Genomic DNA, 27,922 nt, shown 5'->3' with positions numbered 1-27,922 from the left:
AGATTCCTTGGTCCAGTTTTATTTTTATTATTTTTTATTTTTTAATATTTTTAAAATATTTATTTATTTTCCATTTTGTTGCCCTTGTTGTTTAGCATTCTTGTGGTTATTGATGTCGTTGTTGTTGGATAGGACAGAGAGAAATGGAGAGAGGAGGGGAAGACAGAGGGGGGAGAGAAAGACAGACACCTGCAGACCTGCTTCACCGCCTGGGAAGCGACTCCCCTGCAGGTGGGGAGCTGGGGCTCAAACCGGGATCCTTATGCCAGTCCTTGTGCTTTGTGCCACGAGCGCTTAACCCGCTGTGCCACCGCCCGATTCCCCTGGTCCAGTTTTTATTTTTCCCACTTTATCTAGAGAAAAGAGAAACCCAACAGCCCTGTTCACCCTCCATGGGGCTCCCTGGGTGCTGCCCATGGTGCTGAGAGAGGAGAGACCCCACAGCCCTGCCCACCCTCCATGGGGCTCCCTGGGTGCTGCCCATGGTGCTGAGAGAGGAGAGACCCCACAGCCCTGCCCACCCTCCATGGGGCTCCCTGGGTGCTGTGCATGGTGTTGAGAGAGGAGAGACCCCACAGCCCTGCCCACCCTCCATGGGGCTCCCTGGGTGCTGTCCATGGTGCTGAGAGAGGAGAGACCCCACAGCCCTGCCCACCCTCCATGGGCTCCCTGGGTGCTGGCCTGGTGCTGAGAGAGGAGAGACCCCACAGCCCTGCCCACTATCCATGGGGCTCCCTGGGTGCTGCCCATGGCACTGAGAAAGGAGATGAGAGAAATTTAATGCTTTACCTTCCCTGGGACACCCCCTTCCTCACTTTGGGTGGATGTCTGTCCTTCTGTTCAGGGGGGGACTGTGCCACGCTGCTGAAGAACATTGGGGCACTGCCCGTGGAGATGGCTCGCATGTACTTTGCAGAGACTGTGCTGGCCCTGGAGTATTTGCACAACTACGGCATCGTGCACCGGGATCTCAAGCCAGACAAGTGAGCCCTGCCTTGAGGGGTGGCAGTGAGACCAGTGGGGACAGGTCTGGGGTGCACACACACACAGCTGGACACCTCCTCCCTGCAGCCTCCTCATCACCTCCATGGGCCACATCAAGCTGACTGACTTTGGCCTGTCCAAGATGGGGCTCATGAGCTTGACCACCAACCTTTATGAGGGCCACATTGAGAAGGATGCACGGGAGTTCCTGGATAAGCAGGTGCATGAGTTGGGGGAATGAAGGAGACCCCTGGGACACTCCATAGAGATCTTGAGAGCTGTCCATGGTGCTGAGAGAGGAGAGACCCCCAGGCCTGCCCACCCTCCATGGACTCCCTGGGTGCTGTGCCTGGTACTGAGAGAGGAGAGACCCCCAGGCCTGCCCACCCTCCATGGGGCTCCCTGGGTGCTGTCCATGGTGCTGAGAGAGGAGAGACCCCACAGCTCTGCCCACCCTCCATGGGGCTCCCTGGGTGCTGTCCATGGTGCTGAGAGAGGAGAGACCCCACAGCCCTGCCCACCCTCCATGGGCTCCCTGGGTGCTGTGCATGGTGCTGAGAGAGGAGACACCCCACAGTCCTGCCCACCCTCCATGGTTTCCCTGGGTGCTGTCCATGGTGCTGAGAGAGGAGAGACCCCACAGCCCTGCCCACCCTCCATGGGCTCCCTGGGTGCTGTCCATGGTGCTGAGAGAGGAGAGACCCCACAGCCCTGCCCACCCTCCATGGGCTCCCTGGGTGCTGTGCCTGGTGCTGAGAGAGGAGAGACCCCACAGCCCTGCCCACCCTCCATGGGCTCCCTGGGTGCTGTGCATGGTGCTGAGAGACCCTCCGGGGACACCAGTTGGGTGGCTTGTCCTGGGACTCCCCGCTCCTCCTGGCTGTCCCCTCCCCACTTCCCTTGGGCCCGCTGTGCCCGTTGGGACTTACGTCCTGCTCCTAGGTGTGCGGAACCCCAGAGTACATCGCCCCCGAGGTCATCCTGCGCCAGGGTTACGGCAAGCCGGTGGACTGGTGGGCCATGGGCATCATCCTCTATGAGTTCCTGGTGGGCTGCGTGCCTTTTTTCGGCGACACCCCAGAAGAGCTGTTTGGGCAGGTCATCAGCGGTGCGTGGGCCTCCCTCCGTGGGGGCCGGCTACGGGCCACCCTAGGGGCGCCCCTGCCTCCCACAAAGTGACCCCCTGCCGGCCCTGCCTCACTCTACAGATGACATTCTGTGGCCAGAGGGGGAGGAGGCCCTGCCCCCGGACGCCCAGCTTCTGATCTCCAACCTTCTGCAGACCAATCCCTTGGTCCGCCTGGGGGCAGGTTAGGGGCGTCCCCTGGACAGACTGTGGGGTGGGGGTGCTGGAGTGAGACAGGGAGGGGTGGGTTCCTTATCCCCAGCCTGGGTTACAGGTGCTGTGGATTCTCTCTCCTACTCTAGAGACAGGAGGCATATGTGGGGAGCTCACTGCATGGCCTCCTGGATACCCCGCGCCCATGCTGACGCCCCAATTCTGCCCCCAGGTGGCGCCTTCGAGGTCAAACAGCACAGCTTCTTCCGGGACCTGGATTGGACGGGCCTCCTGCGACAGAAAGCCGAGTTTATCCCCCACCTGGAATCTGAGGATGACACCAGCTATTTCGACAGTGAGGGGGTGGGGGTGCGGGAGAGGGGCTGGAGTTGAGGGTAGGGATCCCCAGGGAGGGGACTTGGGGGAGCCTGGGGCTGGGCTGGGTAGGGGAGCTGCCTCTAAAGCAGAGGGCAGGCAGAGGGGCGTGGCCTGGGTGGGCGTGGCCTGCAGAGTTTGATTGAAGATGATCTAAAAGGGTGTAGTCTGCAGTGGGCGTGACCTGATTGGGGCAGCATTCCCCTTTCAGTTAAAATTTGATCTTATTGATTACATATGAGAGTTTCACATGAGGCAGAGACAGGGATATGCAAATAAGGGAGAGAGAGAGAGAGAGCTAGCCTTAGGAGTTGGGCGGTAGCGCAGCAGGTGGAGCGTAGGTGGTGCAAAGCGCGAGGACTGGCATAAGGATCCCGGTTCAAGCCCCGGGCTCTCCACCTGCAGGGGAGTCGCTTCCCAGGCGGTGTAGCAGGTCTGCAGGTGTCTTGTCTTTCTCTCCCCCTCTGTCTTCCCCTCCTCTCTCCATTTCTCTCTGTCCTACCCAACAACGACGACATCAATAATAACTACAACAACAATAAAAAAACAAGGGCAACAAAAGGGAAAATAAATATTTTTAGAAATGAAAAAAGAAAGAGAGGCATTCTGGTCACGTAGTACCAAGGACTGAAGTAGGAACCTCACGCATGCATGTTCTCTGACCTCTGAAGTTTGTGTGTGTTTTAAGATTTATTTCAGTTATTAAGGTTTTTTGATTTCCTTTTTATTAGTGATGTAGACAAGATTGTGCGATAAGAGGGGTACAATTCCAGACAATTAGCACCCCCAGATTTCTGTGTCTCACCCCCCTCCATTGGAAGCTACCCTATTTTTTAATTTTTATTTATTTATCAATTGGAAAGATAGGAGGAGAGAGAGAAAGAACCAGACATCAGTCTGGTACATGTGCTGCTGGGGATTGAACTCAGGACCTCATGCTTGAGAGTCCAATGCTTTATCCACTGTGCCACCTCCCAGACCACAGCTACCCTATTTTTAAAAACTTTTAAAAATCATTATCTTTATTTATTGTATACAGACAGTCAGACCTCAAAAGGGGAGGGGAAAATAGGGAGAGAGAGAGAGAGAGAGACCTGCAGACCTGCTTCACCACTCATGAAGCTTTCCTCCAACAGGTGGGGACTGTGGGCTCGAACCCAAGTCCTTATGCATTATAACATGTGCATTCAAGCAGGTGTGCCACCCCCGGAGCTTCCCTATTCTTTATCGTTGTTGGGGGGCTATGGACCCAAATTCCTTATGGGCTGCAGAAAGTGGAAGGTCTGGCTTCTGTAATTGCTTCTCCGCTGGACATGGACGTCGACAGGTCGATCCATTGCCCGAGCATTTTCTTTTCTTTTCTTTTTCTCACCAGCCTCTTTGATGAGTACACCATTCCGAGAAGCCATCCTCCCACCTCCCCTTGTCTCCTTTTATTTTCCCAGAGTCCTTGCTCAGCTCTGGCTGATGATGGTGCTGGGGATTGAACCTGGGACCTTTGGTGCCTCAGGCAGGGAAAGTGTTTTCATAACTATTATGCTGCCTCCCCAGCCTTTTCTTTCTAACAGACACAGAGAGAAACTATTATAGAGGGAGACACGTGTAGCGTTGCTCTACCAATTGGTGAATCTTCCCCCTGCATGTGGGAACGGGGGCCTTGAACCCGGGCCCTCCAGCATGCTGTTGGTAGTGCCGGGAATCAAACCTGCGATCTGTTGTGTTCGAGTCCCGTGAGCTGCCCATGGAAGCAGGGGCAGGTTCCGTCGGGGTGTGGCGCGTGTCGTGGACCCCTGCCCACGGTCACGGCCCCCGCCACCCCCCGCCCAGCCCGCTCGGACAGGTACCACCATGTCAACTCCTACGATGAGGACGACACGACGGAGGAGGAGCCCGTGGAGATCCGCCAGTTCTCCTCCTGCTCGCCCCGCTTCAGCAAGGTGGGCGTGGGACAGAGTGACAGAGCCTGGGGGCGGGGCCGGGTTTGACAGAGGCCCAGACAGTGGGGCAGGAGTTGAAGGTGGAGCTGGGAGAGTGACAGGGCGTGGAAGGGCGGGGCCATCTCTGGGGGCGGAGCTAGCGGAGTGACAGGGCCTGAGGGCGGGGCACGGTCTGGGGGGGCGTGGCTAGGAGACAAGCAGGGGCTGGGAGCGGGGCAGACACAGGGGCACAGAGCAGAGTGACAGGCCTGTGCTTTGGGGGCGGAGTGAGAGCTGATGGGTGGAGCCTGAGCTGGGTGGGTGGAGCTAGTTGGGAGGGGGTGGGCTTAGGGGTGTTCCACCGCAGAAAGGGGGAGTGGAACATGGAACCCAAGCTTGGGGGGGGCCGAGTCAGCGCTGGGAGGCTGGGGTTTAGGGGTGCGGCTAATGTGGGCGGGACTAGCCCCGGTGGGCGTGGCCAGAGAGGAGTCTGACTTGGTGTGGGCGGGGCTGACAATGGGGCGGAGCCTCCGCTTGTGGGGCGGGGCCTGAGCTGAACCCCTGGAGGCCTTTGCAGGTATATAGCAGCATGGAGCAGCTGTCCCAGCAGGAGCCCAAGACCCCCGTGGCGGCGACGGGGCCTAACAAGCGGGATCCAGGCGCCAAGGGCACTGAGGAGAAGGTGGCCGGCAAGCGGGAGGGCCTGGGTGGCCTGACCCTGCGCGAGAAGACCTGGCGAGGGGGCTCGCCCGAGATGTGAGCGGGCATTGGCCTCTACTGATGGGTCGGTGGGGTCCCCCCCCACGTGGGGGATGCCTCTCCCTCTGACCACACCCCGCTCCCCACAGCAAGCGCTTCTCGGCATCCGAGGCCAGCTTCCTGGAGGGGGAGGCCAGCCCCCCGCTGGGGGCCCGCCGCAGGTTCTCAGCGCTGCTGGAGCCCAGCCGCTTCAGCGCCCCCCAGGAGGACGAGGACGACGCGCGGCTGCGCAGGCCTCCCCGGCCCAGCTCCGACCCCCCAGGATCCCTGGAGGTGCGGACCCCCAAGGAGGGAGCTCCAGGCGATGCCACTCCCAGCTCCTGCGACCCGGAAGCCAGTAAGCACCCAGTCTGTCCACTTCCCAACATCCCCCCAGAGCATCCATTGATCCTAGTCTTTTTAAGTGTTTGTTTTAATTCTGTTTATTATTTATTTAACTATTTATTTTTAATTGCCACCGCGGGTAAGCCTCGGCTCAGTGGTGGCACTAATAATCCAACAGTCCCGGCGGCCAGTTCTTCTTTTTCTCTCTTGTTTTATTTGATAGGACAGAGAGCAATTGAGAGGGGAGGGGTAGATAGAGAGGAAGAAAGACTGAGAGACTCCTGGAGCCTTGCTTCGCCACTCATGAAGGATCCACCTCCCCCCGCAGGTGAAGAGAGAAGTCTTGAACCTGGACCCTTGTACACAGTAACACGTGCACTCAGCTGGGTGCACCATTGCCCAGCCTCCTGACCCTAGTCTCTTTTTTAAAAACATTTTATTTATTTATTTATTTATGTTCCTTTTTGTTGCCCTTGCAGTTTTTTTTTGTTGTTGTTATTGATGTCATCGTTGTTAGGACAGAGAGAAATGGAGAGAGGAGGGAAGACAGAGAGGGGGAGAGAAAGACAGACACCTGCAGACCTGCTTCACCGCCTGGGAAGCGACTCCCCTGCAGGCGGGGAGCCGGGGGCTCAAACCGGGATCCTTATACCAGTCCTTGCGCTTTGCGCCACCTGCGCTACAGCCCGACTCCCCCACCCTAGTCTTTTAAAAATATATATTTATTTATTTATCTTGGATAGAGACAGAGAGAAGTTGAGAGGGAAGGGGGAGACAGAGGGAGCGAGACAGAGAGACACCTGCAGCCCTGCTTCACGGCTCATGAAGCTTTCCCCCCTGCAGGTGGGGGTGGTGTTTGAACCTGGGTTCACCTCACTGTAATGTGCGTGCTTAACCAGGTGCGCCGACACCCGAACCCCTTCCCCAGCCTTAGGGGGAAAAAAAGAAAGATTTATTTATTAGAGAGAAGAAGAGAGAAGCAGAGCCTCCTTCTGGCCCATGTGATGCCAAGGATTGAACTCAGGACCTCAGGCTTCCGAGTCCAAAGCTTGGTCCGCTGCGCCCCCTCCTGGCCACTGGTGATATTACTGTAAGCTCACACCCCCTCTTCACGTCGCAGTCTGTGCTTCCCATCAACATGAAGAAGGGCCTGAATTCTATGCTGGATCACCAGCCATATCTATCTGGAGGCATTCTAGAGACTTGGGTCATCTGCACCCACAAAACTCACAGTCCAGCGAGCAAGAGGCTTAGCAAAGGGGGACCAAGACAGTGCACCCTTGACACCAAACCACCATGCACGGGAAGAGAGAGAGGAGGGGAAGACAGAGAGGGGGAGAGAAAGACAGACACCTGCAGACCTGTGTCACTGCTTGTGAAGCGACTCCCCTGCAGGTGGGGAGCCTGGAGCTTGAACCGAGATCCTTACGCCAGTCCTTCTGCTTTGTGCCACCTGCGCTTAACCCAATGCGCTACCGCCCGACTCCCAAGTAAATATTGTTTTTAAGTGGGAGACAGCACAGTGATTCTGCAGTCTCTCCTCCCTGAGGCTCAGAGGTTCTAGGTTCAGTCCCCAGCACCACCAGCAGCGGGTCCTCGGGCCACCAACGACCTCTCTGTCTTTCTCTCCCTCTCTGTCTTCCCCTTCTCTCAATTTCTCTCTTTTATCAGATAAATTATATATATGAAAAGAAACACACTAAAAGGGGGGGGGAGAAAAAGAAAAAAAAGGCCACCAGGAGTCGTGGAATTGCAAAGGTGCCAAAATGAAATAAAAACAAAATAAAATGTGGGAGGGGGTTTGCCACAAGTCATAGGGAATCTGTGACCTTTGATGACCCCCTGACCGTACCCCCCACCCTGCCCCCGTCACAGCTGACCGCCCCCGCCCAGGCGACCTCTGCGCCCCCTCGAAGGACGCAGACCCAGCGGGTCCCCGGGCCACCAACGACCTCGTTCTGCGCCGTGCGCGGCACCAGCAGCTCTCCGGGGACCCCGCGGTGGAGAAACGACCCTCCCGGACCGGCGGCAAAGTCATCAAATCCGCCTCCGCCACGGCCCTGTCGGTCATGATTCCTGCAGGTGATTGATTGACAAGCCGGGCCCCACACTGGGGGAGGGGGCGGGGCTTTCGGGGAGCGTCCAATAGACGCGCGGAGTGGGCTCCGACCGCGGTGATTGACACAGTGGCGGGCCAATGAGAACCCCGGGCCGGGGCGGTGGGAGGAGCCGCCGCCGGGAACCGCCGGGTCGCTCTCTCGTCCTTGCCTGTGCCCGCAGTGGACCCCCACGGCAGCTCGCCGCTGGCCAGCCCCATGTCCCCCCGCTCCCTGTCCTCCAACCCGTCTTCGCGAGACTCGTCCCCCAGCCGCGACTACTCCCCGGCCGTCAGCGGGCTCCGTTCCCCCATCACCATCCAGCGCTCGGGCAAGAAGTACGGCTTCACCCTGCGCGCCATCCGCGTCTACATGGGCGACTCGGACGTCTACAGCGTGCACCACATCGTCTGGGTGAGCACGGCCGTCTGGGGTCCGCACACAGAGGGGCGCTCTGACACCCAGCCCCCTGCCCCCCGACCCAGGAATGAGACCCTCTGGGCCTGACATTGAGGGGAGAGTCCGCACATTTTATTTTAATCTGTTGTATAGACAGAGAAATTTTAAGAGGAGGGGAGAGAGAGAGGCACCAGGTGGTGGCGCACCTGGTTTAGCGCACACATTACACTACGCAAGGACACAGGTTCAAGCCCCTCGTCCCCCTCTGCAAGGGGAAAGCTTCACAAGCGGTGAGGCAGAGCTGCAGGTGTGTCTCTGTCTCTCTCTCCCCCTCCCCCTTGCTTTCTCTCTGTCCCTATCTAATAAGTAGGAAAAAGTAAATAATTTTTTGAAAAGACAGACCCGCAGCCCTGCTTCACCACTCGTGAAGCTTCCCCCTGCAGGTGGGGACTGGGTGACTTGAACTCAGGTCCTTGCTCATGGTGATATGTGCGCTCGACCAGGTGCACCACCACCCGGCCCCCTTTTGTTATTTCTTTAGGGTAGGCAGAAATTGAGAGGGGAGAGGCTCGAGCCCAGGTCTTTGTGCACTGTAGCCTGTGCGCTCTACTGAATGCACCACAGCCTGGCGTCCTTGTCAATTCCGTTATCTCTGCCCCCCATCCCGTGACCCCTTCCTGCAGCACGTGGAGGAGGGGGGTCCTGCCCAGGAGGCGGGGCTCTGTGCGGGGGACCTGATCACTCACGTGAACGGAGAGCCGGTGCACGGCATGGTGCATCCCGAGGTGGTGGAGCTGATCCTTAAGGTGTGTGTGCAAGGCGGGGGGTCGGGGGGTGGGGGTGGGCGTTGGGACGAGGAGCCGGGTGTGGGGGAGCGACCCCAAAGGGATCTGGACTTGTTTCCCCTTCCCGTCTCCCTCCAGAGCGGCAACAAAGTGGCGGTGACCACGACGCCCTTTGAAAATACCTCCATCCGCATTGGCCCGGCGCGGAGAAGCAGCTACAAAGCCAAGATGGCCCGGAGGAACAAGCGGCCTTCGGCCAAGGAGGGCCAGGAGAGGTGGGCGGGGCCGGCTGGGTGGGCGGGGATTCTGGGGGAGAGGAGCCAATGACTGGTGGTGGGCGTGGCCATAAAAAGCCCACTGAGGGCGGTTTGAGGTCATGGGCGGGCGGGGCCAGAAGCTAGAAGTGCTGGGAGCCCTTCTCTGCAGTGGGCGGGATTTGGTGGGCGGGGTCAGCGGGGCACCGAGGCGGGGCGTGTGTGAGGTGGGCGGGGCTAGGAAGAGCCTGGGAAAGGAGCTGGGCGGAGCTTATGAGCTGAGCCCTAGGCGCTGTGGGATTGCACTTGTATGGCCGGTCTCTGGTTGTATTGAGACGGTAGAGTAAGGGGGCGGGTCGCTGCGTGTAGATAGCACAGTGATTCTGCACAGACACTCTAGTGCCTGAGGCGCCAATGTCCCAGGTTCAATTCCCTTCCCCCCCATAAACCAGAGCTAAACAGTGCTCTGGTAAAAAAAATAAACAAACAAACAAAAGCTTGGTTGAGAAAGGGGCTGAGACATTACAGTGCGCAAGGACCCAAGTTCGTGCTCCTGGTCCCCACCTGCAGGGGGAAAGCTTTGCAAGTGGTGAAGCAGTGTTGCAGGTGTCTCTCTCTCTCTCTCCCTTTCTATCACCCCCTTCCCTCTTGATTTCTGGCTGTCTATCAAATAAAGATTTAAAAAGAGAGAGAGAGAAAGTGACTGCAGAAATAGCATACAAAGAGTTTATACACAGAGACTCCCGTACCTGAAGCTCTAATGTCCTCAGGTTCAGTGCCCCACACCATCAGAAACCAGAGCTGAGAAGTGCTCTGGTAAAAAAAATAAATAAGAAGGAAAAGTGTGTGCATTTAAAAATATGTATTAATTTTAATGAAAGAGATACAGAGAGACACACCAGAGCTCTGGCTGATGGTGGTGCTGGATTTTGTCTCTGAGTCCTCAGAGCCTCAAGCAAGAACGCCTTTTTGTTTGTTGTTTTTTTAATTCTTTAAATATTTTATTTATTCCTTTTATAAATATATTTATTTATTTCCATTTGTTGCCCTTGTTGTTTTATTGTTGTAGTTGCTGTTGTTGATGTCATCGTTGTTGGATAGGACAGACAGAAATGGAGAGAGGAGGGGAAGACAGAGAAGGAGAGAGAAATATAGACACCTACAAACCTGCTTCACCGCTTGTGAAGCGACTCCCCTGCAGGTGGGGAGCCGGGGGCTTAAACCAGGATCCTTACACCGGTCCTTGTGCTTTGCACCACCTGCGCTTAACCCGCTGTGCTACCGCCAGACTTTCTATTTATTCTCTCTCTCTTTTTTTTTTAAAGACTTTTTTTTTCATTTTTTTATTTTTTAAATTTTTTTAACCAGAGCACTGTTCAGCTCTGGCTTATGGTGGTGTGGGAGACTGAACCTGGGACTTTGGAGCCTCAAGCATGAGAGTCTGTTTGCATAACCATTATGCTATCTACCCTCCACCCTCTATTTATTCTCTTTTTTGACCTTGTTTTATTGTTGTAGTTATTGTTGCTATTGATGTCGTTGTATTGGATAGGACAGAGAGAAATGGAGAGAGATGGGGAAGTCAGAGAGGGGGAGAGAAAGATAGACACCTGCAGACCTGCTTCACCGCCTGGGAAGCGACTCCCCTGCAGGTGGGAAGCCAGAAGGAAACCTTTTTGTAGAACCGTTATGCTGTCTAGTCAGTCTGGGAGAAAGGTTTTTGTTTTATCCTGGGGAAGACGGGGGAGGCCGGAGAAATCATTCCTTCCCTTCAAAGTGGGGACAGAGGGGCCTGGGGCGAGGTGCGTGGGTAGGTCAGCAGTGTTCCTTTGATCCGAGGCTCAGAGAGGGCCACCCGGGAGGGAGGTCACCCGCTGTATCCCATGTGCACGGGCTGTGCAGGCAGCGGGGAACCGTGCGGGGCGGGAGCCGGTGGGCGTGGCCTCGGTGGGAGGGGCCAGGCTGCGGGCTTTGCCCGGGAGAGGGGCCTGTCCCTGCAGGGTGGGCTGCCCCCCGGGGACCGGCCCGGACTTCTGGAGCTTGAGTCACAGGTCCCTCTCTCCCACCCCCAGTAAGAAGCGCAGCTCCCTCTTCCGGAAGATCACGAAGCAGTCCAATCTGCTGCACACCAGCCGCTCGCTGTCCTCCCTGAACCGCTCGCTGTCGTCCAGCGACAGCCTCCCGGGCTCGCCCACCCACGGGCTGCCCGCTCGCTCACCCACCCACAGCTACCGCTCCACGCCCGACTCCGCTTACCTGGGTGAGCTGGGGGGGGGTGACAAGTAGCGGGGGCGTCAGAGGGTCACACGTGGGGTGGTGGCTGAGGACCACAGGTCAGGGAGACTGAGATCACATGGTGTGGTTAAGGTCGCGCCTTTGGGGGTACCGAGCGTCGAATAGCCAGGGCTGAGGGTCGCAGGCTGGGTGTGGGGGGGCATGTGAGCGCATTTGGGGGGGGGCGAGTCATACAGTGGCCGAGACTGAGATGCACGCGAGGAAGGGCTCAAACCAGAGAATACACGCGATGGCAGGGCGCGAGGGGAGACACCAAGGACCATATTATGGGGTACCCGATATCACACATAGGGTGAGGCTGGGGCTGCGGGTGGCTCTGAAGGTGGCTCAGAGGAGGGCCATGGGTTGCAAATAAGGGCTGCACTGCACTTAGTAGGCATGGGTGTAGCTTCAGCAGGCAGGGCCAGAAGCCAGTCACGAGAGATCTCGGTGGCTGTGGGCGGGACTTTGGTGGGCGTGGCCCAGGCGGAAATGTATGAGGGTGACCAGCTGCCAATCACAGGGCACGTGGCAGGTGTGGGCGGGGCTTCGTTCATTGGGGCTCAAAGTGGACGCGAGGGTGGAACCAGCAGCCAATCACAGGAGAACTTGGTGCCTGTGGGCGGGATGAAGGTGGAAATGCGCGAGGTGGGCGGGGCCAGAAGCCAACCACGGCGGTTCGGAGTGTGGGCGGGGCTTAAGGTGGGTGGGGCCCGGGGGTGGGAAACCGCGAGGTGGGCTAGGTGCCGGGGTGGGGGGGGCCCGGCGGGCCTTCTCCGCCGCGGGCGGGGCTCAGAGTGGACCCACGCAACGTGGGTGGAGCCAGAAGCCAGTCACAGGATCACGTGATGCCTGTGGTGGGGGGGGCTGGCTTGTGGGAGGCCCAAGTTGGGCGGAGCAAGAAGTCAGTCTGAGAAGCACTTCTCGGTCGGTCCCGGGCAGGGCCTCAGTGATGTGGGCCCAGAGTGGTCCTTTGCAAGGTGGCCGGGACCAGGGGGCGTCAATCACAGGAGTATTTGGCGGCCGTGAGCGGGGTTTAAGGTGGGCAGGGGCCAGATGCCGACCCCTGCTTGGGGGAGGGGCTTCTCCGCAGTGGGCGGGGCTCGGGGTGGACACACGCCAGGTGGGCGGGGCCAGCTGCGGGTCCCCCAGCACCTTTCTGCCGAGGGCCGGGCTTCGGTGGGCAAGGCTGGGGCCCCTGCGGATCCTCCCGCCCCCCACCGCCAGCGCCCTCTTGGTCCGTCCCCCGGCAGGCGCCTCCTCCCAGAGCAGCTCCCCGGCCTCCAGCACCCCCAACTCGCCGGCGTCGTCGGCCTCTCACCACATGCGGCCCAGCACCCTGCACGGCCTGTCCCCCAAGCTGCACCGCCAGTACCGCTCGGCGCGCTGCAAGTCTGCGGGCAACATCCCGCTGTCGCCGCTGGCGCACACGCCGTCCCCGACACAGGCCTCGCCGCCGCCGCTGCCGGGCCACACGGTGGGCAGCTCGCACACCACGCAGAGCTTCCCGGCCAAGCTGCACTCGTCCCCGCCCGTGGTGCGGCCGCGCCCCAAGAGCGCCGAGCCCCCCCGCTCCCCGCTGCTCAAGCGCGTGCAGTCGGCCGAGAAGCTGGGCGCCTCCCTGGCCGCCGACAAGAAGGGGGCGCTGCGCAAACACAGCCTCGAGGTGGGCCACCCGGATTTCCGCAAGGATTTCCACGGCGAGCTGGCCCTGCACAGCCTGGCCGAGTCCGACGGCGAGACGCCCCCCGTCGAGGCCCCGGGGGCCACCCGCCAGGTCGCCGTGCGCCGCCTGGGCCGCCAGGAGTCGCCCCTGAGCCTGGGCGCCGACGCTCCGCCGCTGCCCGACGGCGCGTCCCGGCCCCCCAAGGACAAGGAGTCCCCCGGCGGCGGCGGCGGCGGCGGGGAGGCGGGCACCCCGCCCCGGGCCACCACCCCCGGGGGCCGGACCCTGGAGCGGGACCCCGGCGGCCCGCGGCACCAGGGCGCGCAGACCGACGACGGAGCCCTCGGGGCGGCCCGGGCGGTGGCCAAGGCGGCGCTGAGCCCCGTGCAGGAACACGAGACGGGCCGGCGCTGCAGCTCCGGGGAGGCGGGCGCGCCCCCGGTGCCCATCGTGGTGGAGCCCGCCAGGCCCGGGCCCAAGGCCAAGGCGCCCCAGCCTCCCAGCGCCCTTCCCGGAGGCGGCGGCCCTGCAGACTCCAAGCCGGTGCCGGAGTCGGCCGTACCCCGGGAGCGCTGGGTGCTGGAGGTGGTGGAGGAGCGGACCACGCTGAGCGGGCCTCGCCCCAAGCCCGCCTCCCCCAAGCTGTCCCCGGAGCCCCCCGCGCCCTCCCCGCCCGCCCCCACGAAACCCGTGCCGAGCAGCGCAGGCCCCCCCGCCCCAGCGGCCTCCCTCCCCAGCGCGCCCCACAAGCCCGAGGGGGGGCTGTCTTCCAGGTGCCCCGCAGAAGCTGTGCCCCCAGCGGGTCTGAGCAAAAAAGGGGTGCCCTGCCCCACGCCACCGGGCCCCTAGCCCAGAGGGCGCCCGGCTTCGTGCTGTACAGCGTCTCTATACATATGTACACATATAAATAAAGCATAGCGTGTTCCCCGAGCTCTCTGGGGTTCCCCGCCTGCACCCCTGGCAAAGGGGGTGCTCGTCCTGTTTAAGCCCCTTTGTAAGCTGAGGGGTGGGACACCCCCCAGTTCTGCAGTCTTGGGGTCCCAGGTGCCGTCCCAGCTCTGTGTCTGACCACTGGGGAGTCATAATGCTATTCTCTCTTCCCCCTCCCCCATTCTCTTTATTATTATTATTACTATTATGCTTCCTGGCTTATTGCTGGGGCTCACTGCTGGCGTTACAAATCCACTGCTCCTGGTGGCCATTCCATTTTATTGGATAGGACAGAGAGAAATGGAGAGGCGAGGGGGAGATAGAGAGGGAGAATCAGGGACCGGTGGTGACGCACCAGGTTGAGCGCACGTGTTACAATGCACAAGGTCGCCCGGTTCAAGCCCCTGGTCCCCACCTATAGGGGGAAAGCTTCAGGAGTGGTGAAGCTGTATAGCAGGTGTCTCTCTATCTCCCCCTATGATATCCCTGTGAATTTCTGGCTGTCTCTATCCAGTGAAGATAATAAAAAGAGAGGGAGAGAGAGAAGCAGAAAGAGAGATACCTGCAGACCTGCGTCACTTGTGAAGTGGACCCCCTACAGGTCTTTGCACTTGGTACAATGTGCTTCGCTGGGCACACCACCACCCTCCCCCCTTCTCTCTTTTATAAGAGATTATTATTATTTTACCAGAGCACTGCTCAGCTGACTTATCCTGGTGTGGGGAATTGAACCTGGGACGCTGGAGCCTCTCTAGGTGTGAGAGTCCTTTGCATAACCATTGTACTATCTACCCCTGCCTTATTTGTTTATTTATTTTTAGAATAATTTATATGACTACAAGTTAATAGACACCATTCCCACCACCAGAAGACTGTCCCATCCCACTGGGAGGGGAGAGGATGGACTAGGACACAGTATTTATTTGTTTATTTTTGCCTCCAGGGTTATTGCGGGGGCTCGCTGCCTGCACCACGAATCCACTGCTCCTGGAAACTATTTTTCTCCTTTTTGTTGCCCTTGTTTTTTTTTTTATCATTGTTCTGGTTATTATTATTGTTGTTCTTGAATAGGATAGAGAAATGGAGAGAGGAGGGGATGACAGAGAGGGGGAGAGTAAGATAGACACCTGCAGACCTGCTTCACCACCAGGGAAGTGACCCCTTTCTCCCCCCCAGCAGGTGGGGAGCCGGGGGCTCGAACCAGGATCCTTAGGCCAGTCCTTGTGCTTTGTGCCGCCTGCGCTTAACCCGTTACACTACCAAGTATTTATTTATTTTTATAGAGGCCAAGAGACAATGAGAAGGAGAAAGACGGATGCAGCCCTGCTTTACTGCTCCTCAAGCTTCCCCCCTGCAGGTGGGGACTGAGAGACTTGAACCCAGGTTCTTGTGTGAGTTAATTAATACGTGTGCTTTATCAGGTGTGCCACCCACTGGCCCAACACCGATGTATTTTTTTAATTGCCTCCAGGGTTATCACTGGGGCTCGGTGCCTGCACTACAAACCCACTGCTCCTGGAGGGCATTTTCCCCATTTTGTTGCTCTTGTTGTTATTGCCGTTGCTGTTGTTGTTGCTGAGTAGGAAAGAGAGAAACTGAGAGAGGAGTAGACTACACCACTTGTGACACTTGTGAGGTGATCCCCCCGCAGGTGGAGAGCAGGGGGCTCGAACCAGGATCCTCGCTCTGGTCCTTGCTCTTCGTAGCATGTGCACTTAACCCACTGCACTACTGCCTGGCCCCCACTTTTTTTTTTATTTTCTTTTTTAAATTTCTGTTTCATTGAATAGGACAGAGAGAAATTGAGAGAGGAAAGAAGATAAACAGGGAGAGAGAGAGAGAGAGATAGGCTGCCTGCAGACCTGCTTCACCCTGTGTGAAGTGATCCCCCTCCTCCCCGTGTGTGGAAAGCTGGGGCCTTGAACTAGGGTCCTTGCGTGTGGTATGCGTACTCATCCAGGTGCACCACTGTTTGGGCCACACTGATTTATTTCAAAGATGGAAGAGAGAGAGAAATTTTATTTTTAAATTTTATTTATTTATTTCCTTTCGTTGCCTTCCATTTTTTATTGTTGTAGTTATTGTTGTTGTCGTCATTGGATAGGACAGAGAGAAATGGAGAGAGGAGGGGAAGACGGGGGGGGGGGAGAGAAAGACAGACACCTGCAGACCTGCTTCACCGCTTGCAAAGCGACTCTCCTGCAGGTGGGGAGCCAGGGGCTCGAACTGGGGATCCTTATGCCGGTCCTTGTGCTTTGGGCCACAGGCGCTTAACCCTCTGCGCTACCGCCCGCCCCCCAGATGTTATTTATTAACAGGAGAGGCAAGAGAGAGACTTTGAGCAAGTCCAATGCTTTCCCCACTGTGCCCCTTCCTGGGCCACAAGATACCCAACCGCTCGCATCTGGTGTGGGGAGACGCAGTTGACAGATGAGTCACAGGGAAGTCTCAGGCACAGAATCAGAAGCAGGGTCCTCTGGGCTCAGCCAGGGTCCTGGTGGAAAGGGCACCCCCTCCTTACAGGGCAGCCAGGCCTTCACCAGCGGCCGGAAAGCCTTCCAGAGGGCGGGCAGCTGGGTACACAGGGTGCCCCCACCCCGACTCTCCTCTTGGCGATTCCGGTTCATGTCGCCTACGCAGGCCCAGGGCCCGGCTGGGGCCACACACCACTTGGAATGGTCCTCGGTGGCGTTGAAGTGTGGCCCGGCCGGTCCCGGGAAGGCCGTCTGAGTCACATCCAGCACCTGGTAGGGCCCGGAGCAGTTAGAGGACAAGGTCCTGCGAGAGTTGGGCCAAAACTGGACATACAGGTTGGTGCCCAAGGCAGCTGCCAGCCAGCCGGAATACAGGTCTGCAGAGCACAGGAAGGTCACTGGTCAGGGTCACTGAGGGGGCAGCCCTCGGCCACCTCCCCGCTCAGAGCTCTCCCACCTCCCTTGCCACTTCCCAGAAACCCCCAGGGTGGGGAGTGAGGCTCCAAGGTAGAGGCATGTTTAACCTGGATGAGGGCCTGAATTCGATTCCCAGTGTCCCCCTTCCTCAAAACAAAAACAAAAACTAACTGGAAGTCTGGGGGTAGCACAGTGGGGTAAGCCCGTGGTACAAAGTGCAAAGACCAGAGAAAGGATCCCGGTTCGAGCCCCCGTCTCCCCACCTGCAGGGGGGGCGCTTCACAGGCGGTGAAGCAGGACTGCAGGTGTCTGTCTTTCTCTCCTCCTCTCTGTCTTCCCCTCCTCTCTCCATTTCTTTCTGTCCTATCCAACAACGATGACAACAATAATAACAATAACTACAACGATAAAAAAAGAAAATAACAAGGGTAGACAGTCGGGCGATAGTGCAACGGGTTAAGCGCACGTGATACAAATAGCAAGGACCAGCGTATGGATCCGGGTTCAAGCCCCCAGCTCCCCACCTGCAGGGGAGTCGCTTCACAGGCAGTGAAGCAGGTCTGCAGGTGTCTGTCTTTCTCTCCCCCTCTCTGTCTTCCCCTCCTCTCTCCACTTCTCTCTGTCCTATCCAACAATGACAACATCAACAACAACAACAATAATAACTACTATAATAAAAACAAGGGCAACAAAAGGGAATAAATATTAAAAAAAAAAAAAAAAGAATCTGCCACTCCTGGCAGACATAAAAAATTTAAAACAGGGAGTCGGGTGGTGGCGCATCGGGTTAAGTGCACGAGTCGCAAAGCGCAAGGACCAGCATAAGGATCCTGGTTCGAGCTCCCGGCTCCTCACCTGCAGGGGAGTCGCTTCACAGGTGGTGAAGCAGGTCTGCAGGTGTCTATCTTTCTCTCCCCCCTCTGTCTTCCCCTCCTCTCTCCATTTCTCTCTGTTCTGTCCAACAATGACTACATCAGTAATAACTACAGCAATAAAACAACAAGGGCAACAAAATGGAACAAAGAAATTTTTTTTTTTTTGGAATAAAGAAATATTTAAAAAATTTTAAAACAAAAAACAACAAGGGCAACAAAAGAGAAGAAATAAATTTTTAAAAAAATATTTATAAAAAAATTCTAGGGCAGGGGCTGAGTGCTGGCACACCTGGTTGAGCGCACATGTTACAACCCTCAAGGATCTAAGTTCAAGCCCCTTGTCCCCACCTGTAGGGGGTAAGATTTGTGAGTGGTGAAGCAGGGTTGCAGATGTCTCTCTGTCTCTCTCCCTCTCTATCAGCCCCTTCCCTCTCAATTTCTGGTTTTCTCAATGCAATAAATAAAGATAATACCAAAAAATAAATATACTAGGGGAGCTGGGCAGTAGTGCAGCAGGTTAAGCGCACGTGGCACAAAGCACAAGGTCCGGCATAAGGATCCGGGTTCAAACCCCCGGCTCCCCACCATCAAGGGAGTTGCTTCCCAGGCGGTGAAGCAGGTCTGCAGGTGTCTGTCTTTCTCTCCCCCTCTCTGTCTTCTCCTCCTCTCTCCATTTCTCTCTGTCCTATCCAGCAACAATGACATCAATAACAACAATTAAACAACAAGGGCAACAAAAGGGAATATATATATATATGTATATATGTGTATATATATTCTAGGGCTGGGAGACAGCACAGTGGTTCTACAAAAGACTCTCCTGCCCAAGGGTCTGAGGTCCCAGGTTCAATCCTGCCCCCCCCCAACACAACCCCCCCTCAACTTCTAGACTCACCATCTGCAAAGTTTCGAAACTTGGCAAAGCTCTGGAAGGTGGCCCCTGCCAGGGAGGTGAGAGTCACGCTGCTATTCCAGGGCCTGCGAAGGACATGGTAACCCTGGATCACATCTTCCAGTTCACGGAATTTCTCCTCGAAGCCTCCCTCCAAGCGGTGGTCATACACCAGAGGGAAAGTATAGGTGAGCTGTTTCCCTGGTGGAAAGAGTGGGGGGTGGTGAGTCCTCCTGGCCTGGGAATCAGAAGCACCCCCTTCCTTCCTCCCCCCTCCCCCAAACCCCCTCCTCCCGCCCTGTCACTCCCTGTCCCTACTCACCGATCTGCTGAAATTGAGCCAAGGGGAAGGAAACACAGATTAGCGTCTGCCCAAACCTCTGAGCATTCTGAGGCCACCTGTACGCAGCCGAAGAGGCAGGTGGGGGGAATCGGGGGACGCTGTGGACCAGCCAGAAGCCCGCATCTTGGTCCAGGAGCAGCACACCTGAGTCAGAAAGAGGATTCAGGACTGTGCAAGGCACCCCGCCAGAAGACACACAGACAGAGCCCCCTCCCCCCGACCCACCGCCCCTGGCGTGCAGGGATCCTGGGATAAGAGGGCAGAGTCTGGGCCACTACTGGACTCTTATAAGAGTTGCCTCCTCACCACCACCACCCAAGGGAAGGGCTGTGCCCACAGAGGGAGACCAGGAGGGGGTGCAGTGGTGGAGAAAAAGACTTGCAAGCCTGAGGCTCTGAGTTCGATCCCTGGCATCTCATATGTCAGAGCAATGCTTAGGCCCTCTTTCAAATGTATGTATGTATTTTTTTTATTATTTTATTTTAGACAGAAAGAGAGAGAGAGGGGGGGGGTGTATGTGTGTGTGTGGGGGGGGTGTAGATAGCATAATGGTTCTGCAAACAGACTCTCATGCCTGAGACTCCAAAGTCCAAGGCTCAATCCCCACTGTGCCACCATAAGCCAGAGCTGAGCAGGGCTCTGGTAAAAAGGAAAAAAAGGGGGGTCGGGCGGTGGCGTAGTGGGTTAAGCGCATGTGGCGCAAAGCGCAGGGACCGGCATAAGGATCCCGGTTCGAGCCCCCGGCTCCCCACCTGCAGGGGAGTCGCTTCCCAGGCGGTGAAGCAGGTCTGCAGGTGTCTATCTTTCTCTCCCCCTCGCTGTCTTCCCCTCCTCTCTCCATGTCTCTCTGTCCTATCCAACAACAAATTGCGTCAACAAGGGCAATAATAATAACCACAACGAAGCTACAACAAGGGCAACAAAAGGGGGGGAAAAATGGCCTCCAGGAGCGGTGGATTCATGGTGCAGGCACCGAGCCCAGCAATAACCCTGGAGGAGGAAAAAAAAAAAAGGAGAAGAAGAAGAGAGAAGCAGATGGCATAAGGATCCCGGTTCGAGCCCCCGGCTCCCCACCTGCAGGGGAGTCGCTTCCCAGGCGGTGAAGCAGGTCTGCAGGTGTCTGTCTGTCTCTCCCCCTCTCTGTCTTCCTCTCCTCTCTCCGTTTCTCTCTGTCCTATCTAACAATGACGACATCAATAACAACAAAAATAATAAAGGGGGGCAACAAAGGGAAAATAAATAAATAAATATAAGAAAAGAAAGGAAGGGAAGCAGAGCCTCCCTCCTCTGGTGTATGTGATGCCAAAGATTGAACTCAGGACCTCAGGCGTGGTCATCCAACATGGTAGTCACTGCCACAACTTCAGAGCTGCTGATAAACTTTTTTTGAGACAGAGAGAGAGGAAGAGAAACCACAGCACTGGACCTTCCTCCAAGGTGGTGGGGGCCAGACTTGAACTTAGGTCATACATATATGGCAAAGCAGTACACTCACTGCCCAAGGGAGCCATTTTGCCAGTCCAACAATGTGTGTGTGTGTGTGTGTGTGTGTGTGTGTGTGTGAGAGAGAGAGAGAGAACACCAGAATTGCACTGCTCCAGGCTGACTGAATTAGATAGAAAGACAGATACAGCAAGAATGCCAGTCCCAGCCTCCTAGCACCCCACCCGCAAGGGGGTTGCTTCACAAATGGTGAAGTAGGTCTGGAGGTATCTCTCTCTCTCCCTCTTTTTTTTCTTTCTTTTTTTTTTTTTTAACCAGAGCACTGTTCAGCTCTGGCTTATGGTGGTGCGGGGGATTGAACCTGGGACTTTGGAGCCTCAGGCATGAGAGTCTGTTTGCATGTTCATTATGCTATCTACCCCTCCTCTCTCTCCCTCTTTAGGCTCCACCCCCCCAGTCTTAATTTCTCTCTGTCCTATCCAAAAAAAATTGGAAAAAAAAAAGGGACGTGCGCTTAACCTGCTGCGCTACAGCCCGACTCCCTTGTGGCTATTTTGTAAATTTCTTTCTTTTTTTTTTAGATTTTATTTATTCATGAGAAAGATAGGAGGAGAGAAAGAACCAGCCATCACTCTGGTACATGTGCTGCCGGGGATTGAACTCAGGACCTCATGCTTGAGAGTCTGGTGCCTTAGCCACTGCGCCACCTCCGGACCACTTAAATTTTTCTTTTTGTTTTTTTTCTTTTCTTTTTTTTTTTTTTTACAATTTAATAGGTGTGTACATAAACACCATTCCCACCATCAAAAGATTGTGTCCCATCCCACCCACCCACCCACCCTCACCGGCCCAGGAAGCTGCATGTCCATCCTCCCCCTCACCACAGGGTTTTTACTTTGGTGCCCTACTTTCAATTTAGTCAGATCCTGCTTTTAGTTTCCCTTTCTGATTTCTTTTTTTATTATTTATTTTTATTTTTTTATTGGATAGAGACAGAAATCAAGCAGAAGGGAGAGATAGAGAGGGAAAGAGACAGAGACACCTACAACCCTGCTTCACCACTTGCAAAGCTTCCCCCCTGCAGGTGGGGATTAGGGGCTCGAACCGGGGTCCTTGCCCATTGCAACATGTGCGCTCAACCAGGTGCACCACCACCCAGCCCCAATTATTTTGGTTTTTATATGATTATTTTAATGAGAAAGGTACAGAGAAAGACCCCCCCCAAAAAAAAACACACTCAGTTCAGGATGATGATGGTGCCAGGAATTGAACCTGGGATCTCAGAGCCTCCAGCAAGAAAGCTTTTTGCAAACCCATGATGCTGTCTTCTCCAGCCCTGATTTATTTACTAAAACAAGAGAGGGAGAAGTGAAACATTCCTCTGGCACATGTGATGCTGGGGATCAAACTTGCGATGTCACACTCTCAAGTCCAATGCTCTAACCACTGCCCTACCTCCCCACCACCCAGAAATCTCTTAGAATAAAAAGGTAGCTGGAAAGAGTTGCCCAGGATCTGCCTGACCATCCTCACCTTCCCCTTCACCCCAAGTCATGGGTTGGGGGAGGGAAATGCTTCTAAGAAAACCACCAGGGGCCAGGCCCCTGGTTGAGCGCACACACTACAGTGCACAAGGACCCAGGTTCGAGCCGCTGGTCCTCACCTGCAGGGGAAAAGAGTAGTGAAGCAAGGCTGCAGGTCTCTCTCTCTCTCTCTCTCTCTCTCTCTCTCTCTCCCTCCCCTCTCAGTTTCTTTCTGTCTCTATCCAATAATAAGTAAATCAAATTTAAAAAAGAAAAGAAAAAATCAGCAGCCTGGGAGCCCGAGCCTCACCCTTCGTGTGCCCTCGGCTGGAAGACTCCTGAACCCCACTTTCTTTTGGCGGCTGGTCATTGTAGAGCAGATAGGCCAGCTGGGGGGGAGAAGGAGCAAGGTCCAGGTGTGCGCCCCCACCAGGCCGGGCCCACCCTAGGGTCCCACCCAGCTGTGTTGGGGCCCCCTGGCACCTGGCTGGCGTTGGTCTTGTACAGGGGCTGCAGGCTTCGGCCCAGGGCCCCCGCCGAGCTGCCGATGGAGCCCACGCCGTCGCGCCAGCCCCCTGATCCTCCGTCCAAGTACTTGTACCTTAGTCCACTCAACTCAGCATCCTGAGACCGGCTTTGGGCCGGTAGCTTGTAGATCACGAACCTGGAAATCAGAGAGGAGGCAGGACGTGGAAGAAGCACCTCCAGACTTCACCCCTGGGTGCATTCGTGCCCAGTGAGTTGCACCTCGGGTTTGGTAGGGGAGGCAGATCCGGGGATCCCACACTCACCAGTCCACCGGCTGCCCCGAGTCCCCATAGCAGGAGAGGCTCCCTGAGGGGACCCACAGCAGCGAGGCCAGAAGCAGCAGGCTCAACGCGCCCATGGGGCTAGAGAGAGGGGTCGAGGAATCTGTGAGCGGGGTGCAGGGTCACGAGCTGGGTTCTGGCCCGGCCCTGAAAGTTTCACTTCCCCAGTCCCCCAAAGCCGCTAGGGAACCCGAGCTGAGCCATCTGGAGCCTGCAGGCTCCGCCCAGCCCCGCTGGCGAAGAGCAAGGCGACGCTGAGATTCGCAAAAGGAGCCTGGGCTTCCTCCCTGGCTGTCACTCAGAGAAGGCCACGCCCCCGGGTTATGACCACGCCCCCTGTCTTCTTGGGCTCGCCCCCGCAGAAACCCCCACTGGAAAGGTTCCACTCTCCGGCTCAGCGTAAGCCACGCCCCCTTACAGGCCAGGTGGTTTTTTTCTCAGGCCCCGCCCTGACACTGGTCTGGACCAATCACAGCTCCCTCCTTTCCAACTCGGCCCCGCCCCTATTTTTGTCAACGCGGGGCGGGGGCGGCCGGATTTCAAGCCGCCTTTTCTGCCAGACCGGCTCCTTCCCTGGCTTGGGGCAGGCGTTCAGAGGCTGGCAGGGCAGGTTTCTCTCTTTCCTGCTTTGCAAGTTTCATTCTTGTGACCTTGGTTCTCTTTCAAGGGCGCGTGAGCGGCTGACCTTCCGTTTTTTCATCCTGAATCTTTTTCCCCTTGAGGTTCTGTTAGGGGCTAGTTAGGGTCGGAGAAGGCATGCACCCTCCCCTCCCCTGCAAGGTCCCTACTTAACATGGAAGAGGGACCAGATGCCAACACCGGAATCTTGCCTTTCCATCTGAATGGCACCATAGAATGCACGCACCAGATGCTGTTACTATTACTGTCATTATTCCCAGAGACTTTCTCAGCTCTAGCTGATGGTAGTGCTGGCCATGGAACCTGGGACCTTAGAGCTTCACGCAGGAGAGTCTTTTTGCAGAACCACTGTGCTGTCTCCCCAGCCAAGATCTGCTCATTCATTAATGAGAGACAAAGTAGGGAGGGGGAGATAGAGAGAGAAGCAGAACCTCCCTCTGGCACCTGCGATGCCCGGGGGTGGAACCCAGGCTTGAGAGTCTTAACCATTATTGCCTCCCCGGCCCTTAATTAATTTATTTGTTTCAATTTATTTTGTTATTTTTTAGATACTCTTGAGACTTTTTTTTTTAATTTCCACCAGAATTATTGATGGGGCTCGGTACCTGCACTACTTTTTTATTTCTATTTTTTTTATTTGACAGGACAGAAATTGAGAGAGAAGGGGGAGAAAGAGGGAGAGGGAAAGATAAACACCTGCAGACTTGCTTCAAGCATCCCCCCTGCAGGTTGGGGAGCGGGAGTTCAAACCCGGGTCTTTGTGCATGGGGCTGTGTGTGCTTAACCTGGTGCACCACTGTCTGACCCTCTTTATTTTAACACATTAAAAGAGGAGTCAGAACTAAGGCACCCCTCTGGCACATTTGAGGCTGCGGGGTGAATTTGGGACTCCATGATGAGATCAACAGTTTCTCCACTATGCCACCTCCCAGGCAGCAAGATTTATTATTTTTCATTTTAGATTTTTTTTTATGAAAAAAAAAGGAGAGGGAGTAATCTATGTCATGTGCGGCACCGGGAATCGAACCTGCGTCCTCACACTCGCCTATAAGTCCTGCACTTTGCCCTCTAAGCCCCACTCCCTAGTGTCCAAGGGGGTGCCTGATGGAGGGTGCTGGGGCTCTGGGGCCTCAGGCCGAGGGCTCTTAAATGGAGGAAGAGGGTCCCAATGAATTGTCCCCTGGCTTCCAAGCAGGAGACGAGGACGATGTCGCCCGGTGGGTGGGGGTTGACAGGGGTCATCCTAACAATGGTCCAATCTTGGTCACTGAGATTTAGATAAGTGTGTGAGGGAACGAGCATAACCCCCCAGTACCATCTCTGGGGGTATGGCTTCCTCTCAACGCCCCAGGCCAGGTCTAGCTTGAATCCTGGGAGGGGCATTGGAACTCAATGCAATTCTCAGTCACCAGATGGAGTCACAGGAGCGCCCCCTGCTGGAAGCCTCGGTCATTACCCTTCGCCATATCCATGGTTGCCTGAGAGAGCTGTATGTGTTGGGGAGGCTGTCTCTGTTCCCCAAATGTCTGTCTGAGTCCGTCTGTCTCAACGCCTCCACCCATCCCTACGTCTGTCCCTGGGTTTGATCTTCTCGGTGTCTTGGATCTCCTGGTGGATCTGCGGAGACCTTGAGACCAGGGTGAGGGTCCACTTTGGGGGGAGCCCACACCCCCGCTCCCCGGCGGAGCTGCTCCTCGGGAGGGGCTCAGAGGTGACGCTTCATGTGCAAGGCCAGGTGGTCAGAGCGGGAGAAGGCCCGTGGGCAGAGCTGGCAGCGGAAGGGGCGCTGCCCGGTGTGTTTCCGGTAGTGACGGGTCAGCTCATCTGAGCGGGCAAAGCTCCAGCCGCAGCCGTCCCACGTGCAGGCATAAGGCTTCTCCCCTGGTGGTGGTGATGGTGGGGAGACACGGGCAATCGTGAGCCCCTCTGTCCAGTCCTCTGTGCCCTGCGCCTCTGCTCCTGCTCCTGGCTCTGTCCTCTACTCCCTGGGACCTGGCTTCATCTTTTCATTTCACCCTCTGCTTCCCCTCGCACCACTGCCTGCCCACCCGACCCCATGCCCACACATCACCCTCAGGCTGGGCTCTGTGTCTGGCCACGCCCACTACCGTAGGCCACGCCTCCACACCAAGCCAAAGCCCCGCCCCCTGAGACCCTCACTGTGCTGGTGCGCCCCCCTGAAGTACCAGCTCCAGCCCCATACCCACCGCCACTAGCGCCCCATCCTGCTCTTTCCAGGACTCCTAACCCCCTCTGGCTTCCCACTGCTTCACACCCTCCATTGGGGGGGACTTGCCGCTCAAGCCCCGCCCCCAATCCCAGAGCTCCGCCCCTAGCTCCTAAAGCACGCGGGGGGGGGGGGGGGGTGGGAATCCCGGGTCCTAAAGCTCTTAAGGCCCCTTTCACATCCATGGTCCATGTCCCGCCTCCAACACTGAAGTCCACCCCAGCTCCGTTGCACCATCCTCAGCTCACAGAGCCGTGCCCCTTGCTCATTTGCCCCGCCCCTGACTCCCCTGCCCACATTTCCCCTGGCTCCCTTGCCCCGCCCACATTCCCTAACCCCACCCACGGCTCCCTTGCCCCGCCTACATTTCCCTAACTCCGCCCCTCTTCCCGGATTGGCTCCTCGTCTCGGATTGGCTACCCGGAGGTCTGCTGGGCGGGGTGGTCCTGAGGCCCCGCCCCTCTGCTGTGATTGGCTGCCCGGGCTGCCCCGCCCACCCTCACCTGTGTGGGTGCGCAGGTGCGCCTTCAGGTGGGAGCTCTTGGTGTAGCTCTTGCTGCAGCCCGGGTGCGTGCAGGTGTGCTCCGCCTGCCTCTTGCGCGCCCAGGAGCGCCGGCTACGCTTGACCGGCGCCGCCTCCGCGGGTTCCCCCGGCTCCCCCGCGGTCCCCTCGAGTCCCCCCGCCGCCGCCCCGGGCCCCAGGCAGCTCAGGAAAGAGGGGGGCGCGGCGGGGCCCGGCGCCCGCAGCCCTCGGAAGAGCTGGAAGTGGCCTTGATACTGGGGCGTGGGGTACAGCGCGGGGTACCCCGACATCAGCCCGTAGGGGGCGCCCGGAGCGGCGGGCACCGACAGCCCGGCCCGCGGATAGTAGCTGCCCGAGGAGCCCGCCGCGGGCCCCGGATACATGGGGTGCAGCGCCAGCGCCTTGGGTTCGGGGGCAGGGGCCAGGGCAGGGCTCCCAAAGGCGTCAGGGGCCGGGCGGGCCCAGCCCGGGTGCTCGTCCAGACCCACGAGCCCCACCACCAGCTCCGGGCCGCCCCCCGGGTAGGCGCCCGGAGTCTCGGGGGGCGGTGGGAACTGTACCCCGGGGACCTCGCCGGCTGTCTGCGCGCACGTCGAGGGGCCCCCAGTGGGCTCTGGGAAGTGACCGAGGTATAGGTCCAGGTCCCAGCTGCTGGTCGCCTCCCTCTGGTCATTGTAGCCCTCGCCGGGCACCTCCTCCGGCTCCTGCTTCAGCTGCAGGGGCGGCCCAGTGGCGTCCGGGGGGCCGGGCCCCAAGTCCTGCACGTCGTCGTGGGAACGCCACCACTGCAGGAAGGAGGGCATCTGTGGACATCAGGACGCCCCGATGGCCAGAGGACCGGGTCCTGTTGTCCGTGTCTCTTCCTCCCCACTGCGACTCTCCCTGCAACCCGTCCCCCCCACCACCACCTCCATGGTGTCCCCAAGCCTCAGGGACAGAGGTCTAGCACTTCTGACTGCAGGGAGCAGATAAGACTTCACGTTATCGTGGGTAACACACGGGGCTGGGGGGGGGGGGAAGGGGTGACAGAGCTGAGGCTGCAAGGATGGAAGTGGGGTGACCCAACCTTGCCTTGGTTTACCCCACTCTTTCTCGACTGAGTCACCCTGTCCTTCCCTGTCCCGGGACCAGATGAAGCCCCTCCCGCAAAACAAAACAAAAACACCGTGTCCCCCATTTCAAAACCTGCTTGGGAAGTTGAGCTTTCAACTCTGTCTCTCATTATTTCATTTTATTTATCATTGGGTAGAAACAGAGAAATTCAGAGGGAGGAGGAGTTAGAGAGGGAGAGAGACAGAGACACCTGCAGCCCTGCTTCACCACTTGTGAAGCTTCCGCCCTGCAGGTGGGGGCCAGGGGTTCAAACCCGGTCCTCGTACTCTATGATAAGTGCACTTAACCAGGTGTGCTACCATCTGCACCCCCGTGCTATTCCTCTCTAACCCCCACTCCCAGAATCAACCCAAATGCAGACACCCTACCCCCTTCTAGGCCGGGGGTCCCCAAGATGTCTGCAGGATGCAGCTCTCCCTGGTCCCAAGAGGCTCCCCCCCCCCCAGTCCCCATCCAGTTCAATTCTACCTTGAGGAAGTCTTCCTGTGGGTACGGGAAGGGCGCCAGGGAGGCCATCGAGCCCGAGGGCAGGGCTGTCTCCGCAGCTGCCATGGCTGCCCAACGCCCACCCTTGGGGCTCAGGCCTCCTCTCCCTCTGCCACC

General features: G+C 57.3%; 3 protein-coding genes across 6 annotated transcripts in view; 1 reads left to right on the top strand and 2 right to left on the bottom strand.

Moving 5' to 3' along the window:
• Nucleotides 1–14,041, top strand: part of MAST1 (microtubule associated serine/threonine kinase 1) — a 35,000-nt gene extending 20,959 nt beyond the window's left edge. For all 4 annotated transcript variants that reach the window (XM_060181794.1, XM_060181793.1, XM_060181796.1 and 1 more), the window contains 14 exons: nucleotides 845–983; nucleotides 1,072–1,204; nucleotides 1,927–2,092; nucleotides 2,193–2,294; nucleotides 2,496–2,618; nucleotides 4,466–4,575; nucleotides 5,132–5,310; nucleotides 5,403–5,650; nucleotides 7,513–7,719; nucleotides 7,918–8,147; nucleotides 8,816–8,938; nucleotides 9,056–9,192; nucleotides 11,244–11,431; nucleotides 12,699–14,041. In XM_060181794.1, the coding sequence (XP_060037777.1) occupies nucleotides 845–983; nucleotides 1,072–1,204; nucleotides 1,927–2,092; nucleotides 2,193–2,294; nucleotides 2,496–2,618; nucleotides 4,466–4,575; nucleotides 5,132–5,310; nucleotides 5,403–5,650; nucleotides 7,513–7,719; nucleotides 7,918–8,147; nucleotides 8,816–8,938; nucleotides 9,056–9,192; nucleotides 11,244–11,431; nucleotides 12,699–13,960 (3,347 nt within the window). In that variant the 3' untranslated portion in view covers nucleotides 13,961–14,041. The remainder of the gene's footprint in view (nucleotides 1–844; nucleotides 984–1,071; nucleotides 1,205–1,926; nucleotides 2,093–2,192; nucleotides 2,295–2,495; nucleotides 2,619–4,465; nucleotides 4,576–5,131; nucleotides 5,311–5,402; nucleotides 5,651–7,512; nucleotides 7,720–7,917; nucleotides 8,148–8,815; nucleotides 8,939–9,055; nucleotides 9,193–11,243; nucleotides 11,432–12,698) is intronic.
• Nucleotides 14,042–16,053: 2,012 nt separating this feature from the next.
• DNASE2 (deoxyribonuclease 2, lysosomal) lies at nucleotides 16,054–23,072 on the bottom strand. Its single transcript, XM_007532465.3, has 6 exons — nucleotides 22,800–23,072; nucleotides 22,492–22,672; nucleotides 22,319–22,397; nucleotides 19,022–19,186; nucleotides 18,703–18,900; nucleotides 16,054–16,892 (listed from the first exon to the last, which is right to left on the bottom strand). Exons 1-6 carry the CDS (start codon nucleotides 22,892–22,894, stop codon nucleotides 16,477–16,479), a joined length of 1,134 nt encoding a protein of 377 aa, XP_007532527.1. The 5' UTR covers nucleotides 22,895–23,072; the 3' UTR covers nucleotides 16,054–16,476.
• A 701-nt stretch (nucleotides 23,073–23,773) lies between these two features.
• KLF1 (KLF transcription factor 1) lies at nucleotides 23,774–27,909 on the bottom strand. The gene is made up of 3 exons (XM_007532429.2): nucleotides 27,788–27,909; nucleotides 26,187–26,991; nucleotides 23,774–25,337 (listed from the first exon to the last, which is right to left on the bottom strand). Exons 1-3 carry the CDS (start codon nucleotides 27,869–27,871, stop codon nucleotides 25,162–25,164), a joined length of 1,065 nt encoding a protein of 354 aa, XP_007532491.1. The 5' UTR covers nucleotides 27,872–27,909; the 3' UTR covers nucleotides 23,774–25,161.
• Between the last annotated feature and the right edge of the window lie 13 nt (nucleotides 27,910–27,922).

Source organism: Erinaceus europaeus, chromosome 23, assembly GCF_950295315.1.
Source record: "Erinaceus europaeus chromosome 23, mEriEur2.1, whole genome shotgun sequence".
NCBI lineage: Eukaryota > Metazoa > Chordata > Mammalia > Eulipotyphla > Erinaceidae > Erinaceus > Erinaceus europaeus.
The sequence above is the reverse complement of the archived record's forward strand: the minus strand, read 5'-3'. Positions and strand labels throughout refer to the sequence as shown.

Excerpts from the sequence above, each read along its gene's own strand:
- DNASE2 (XM_007532465.3), bottom strand. The coding sequence starts at position 22,894 with ATGGGCGCGTTGAGCCTGCTGCTTCTGGCCTCGCTGCTGTGGGTCCCC. Across the intron at positions 22,398-22,491 it reads ACAAGACCAACGCCAGCCAG|CTGGCCTATCTGCTCTACAA; the intron begins GTGCCAGGGGGC and ends TCTCCCCCCCAG. Across the intron at positions 19,187-22,318 it reads CAGCCGAGGGCACACGAAGG|GTGTGCTGCTCCTGGACCAA; the intron begins GTGAGGCTCGGG and ends TTTCTGACTCAG.
- KLF1 (XM_007532429.2), bottom strand. The coding sequence starts at position 27,871 with ATGGCAGCTGCGGAGACAGCCCTGCCCTCGGGCTCGATGGCCTCCCTG. Across the intron at positions 26,992-27,787 it reads CACAGGAAGACTTCCTCAAG|TGGTGGCGTTCCCACGACGA; the intron begins GTAGAATTGAAC and ends TCCTTCCTGCAG. Across the intron at positions 25,338-26,186 it reads GCACCTGCGCACCCACACAG|GGGAGAAGCCTTATGCCTGC; the intron begins GTGAGGGTGGGC and ends CACCACCACCAG.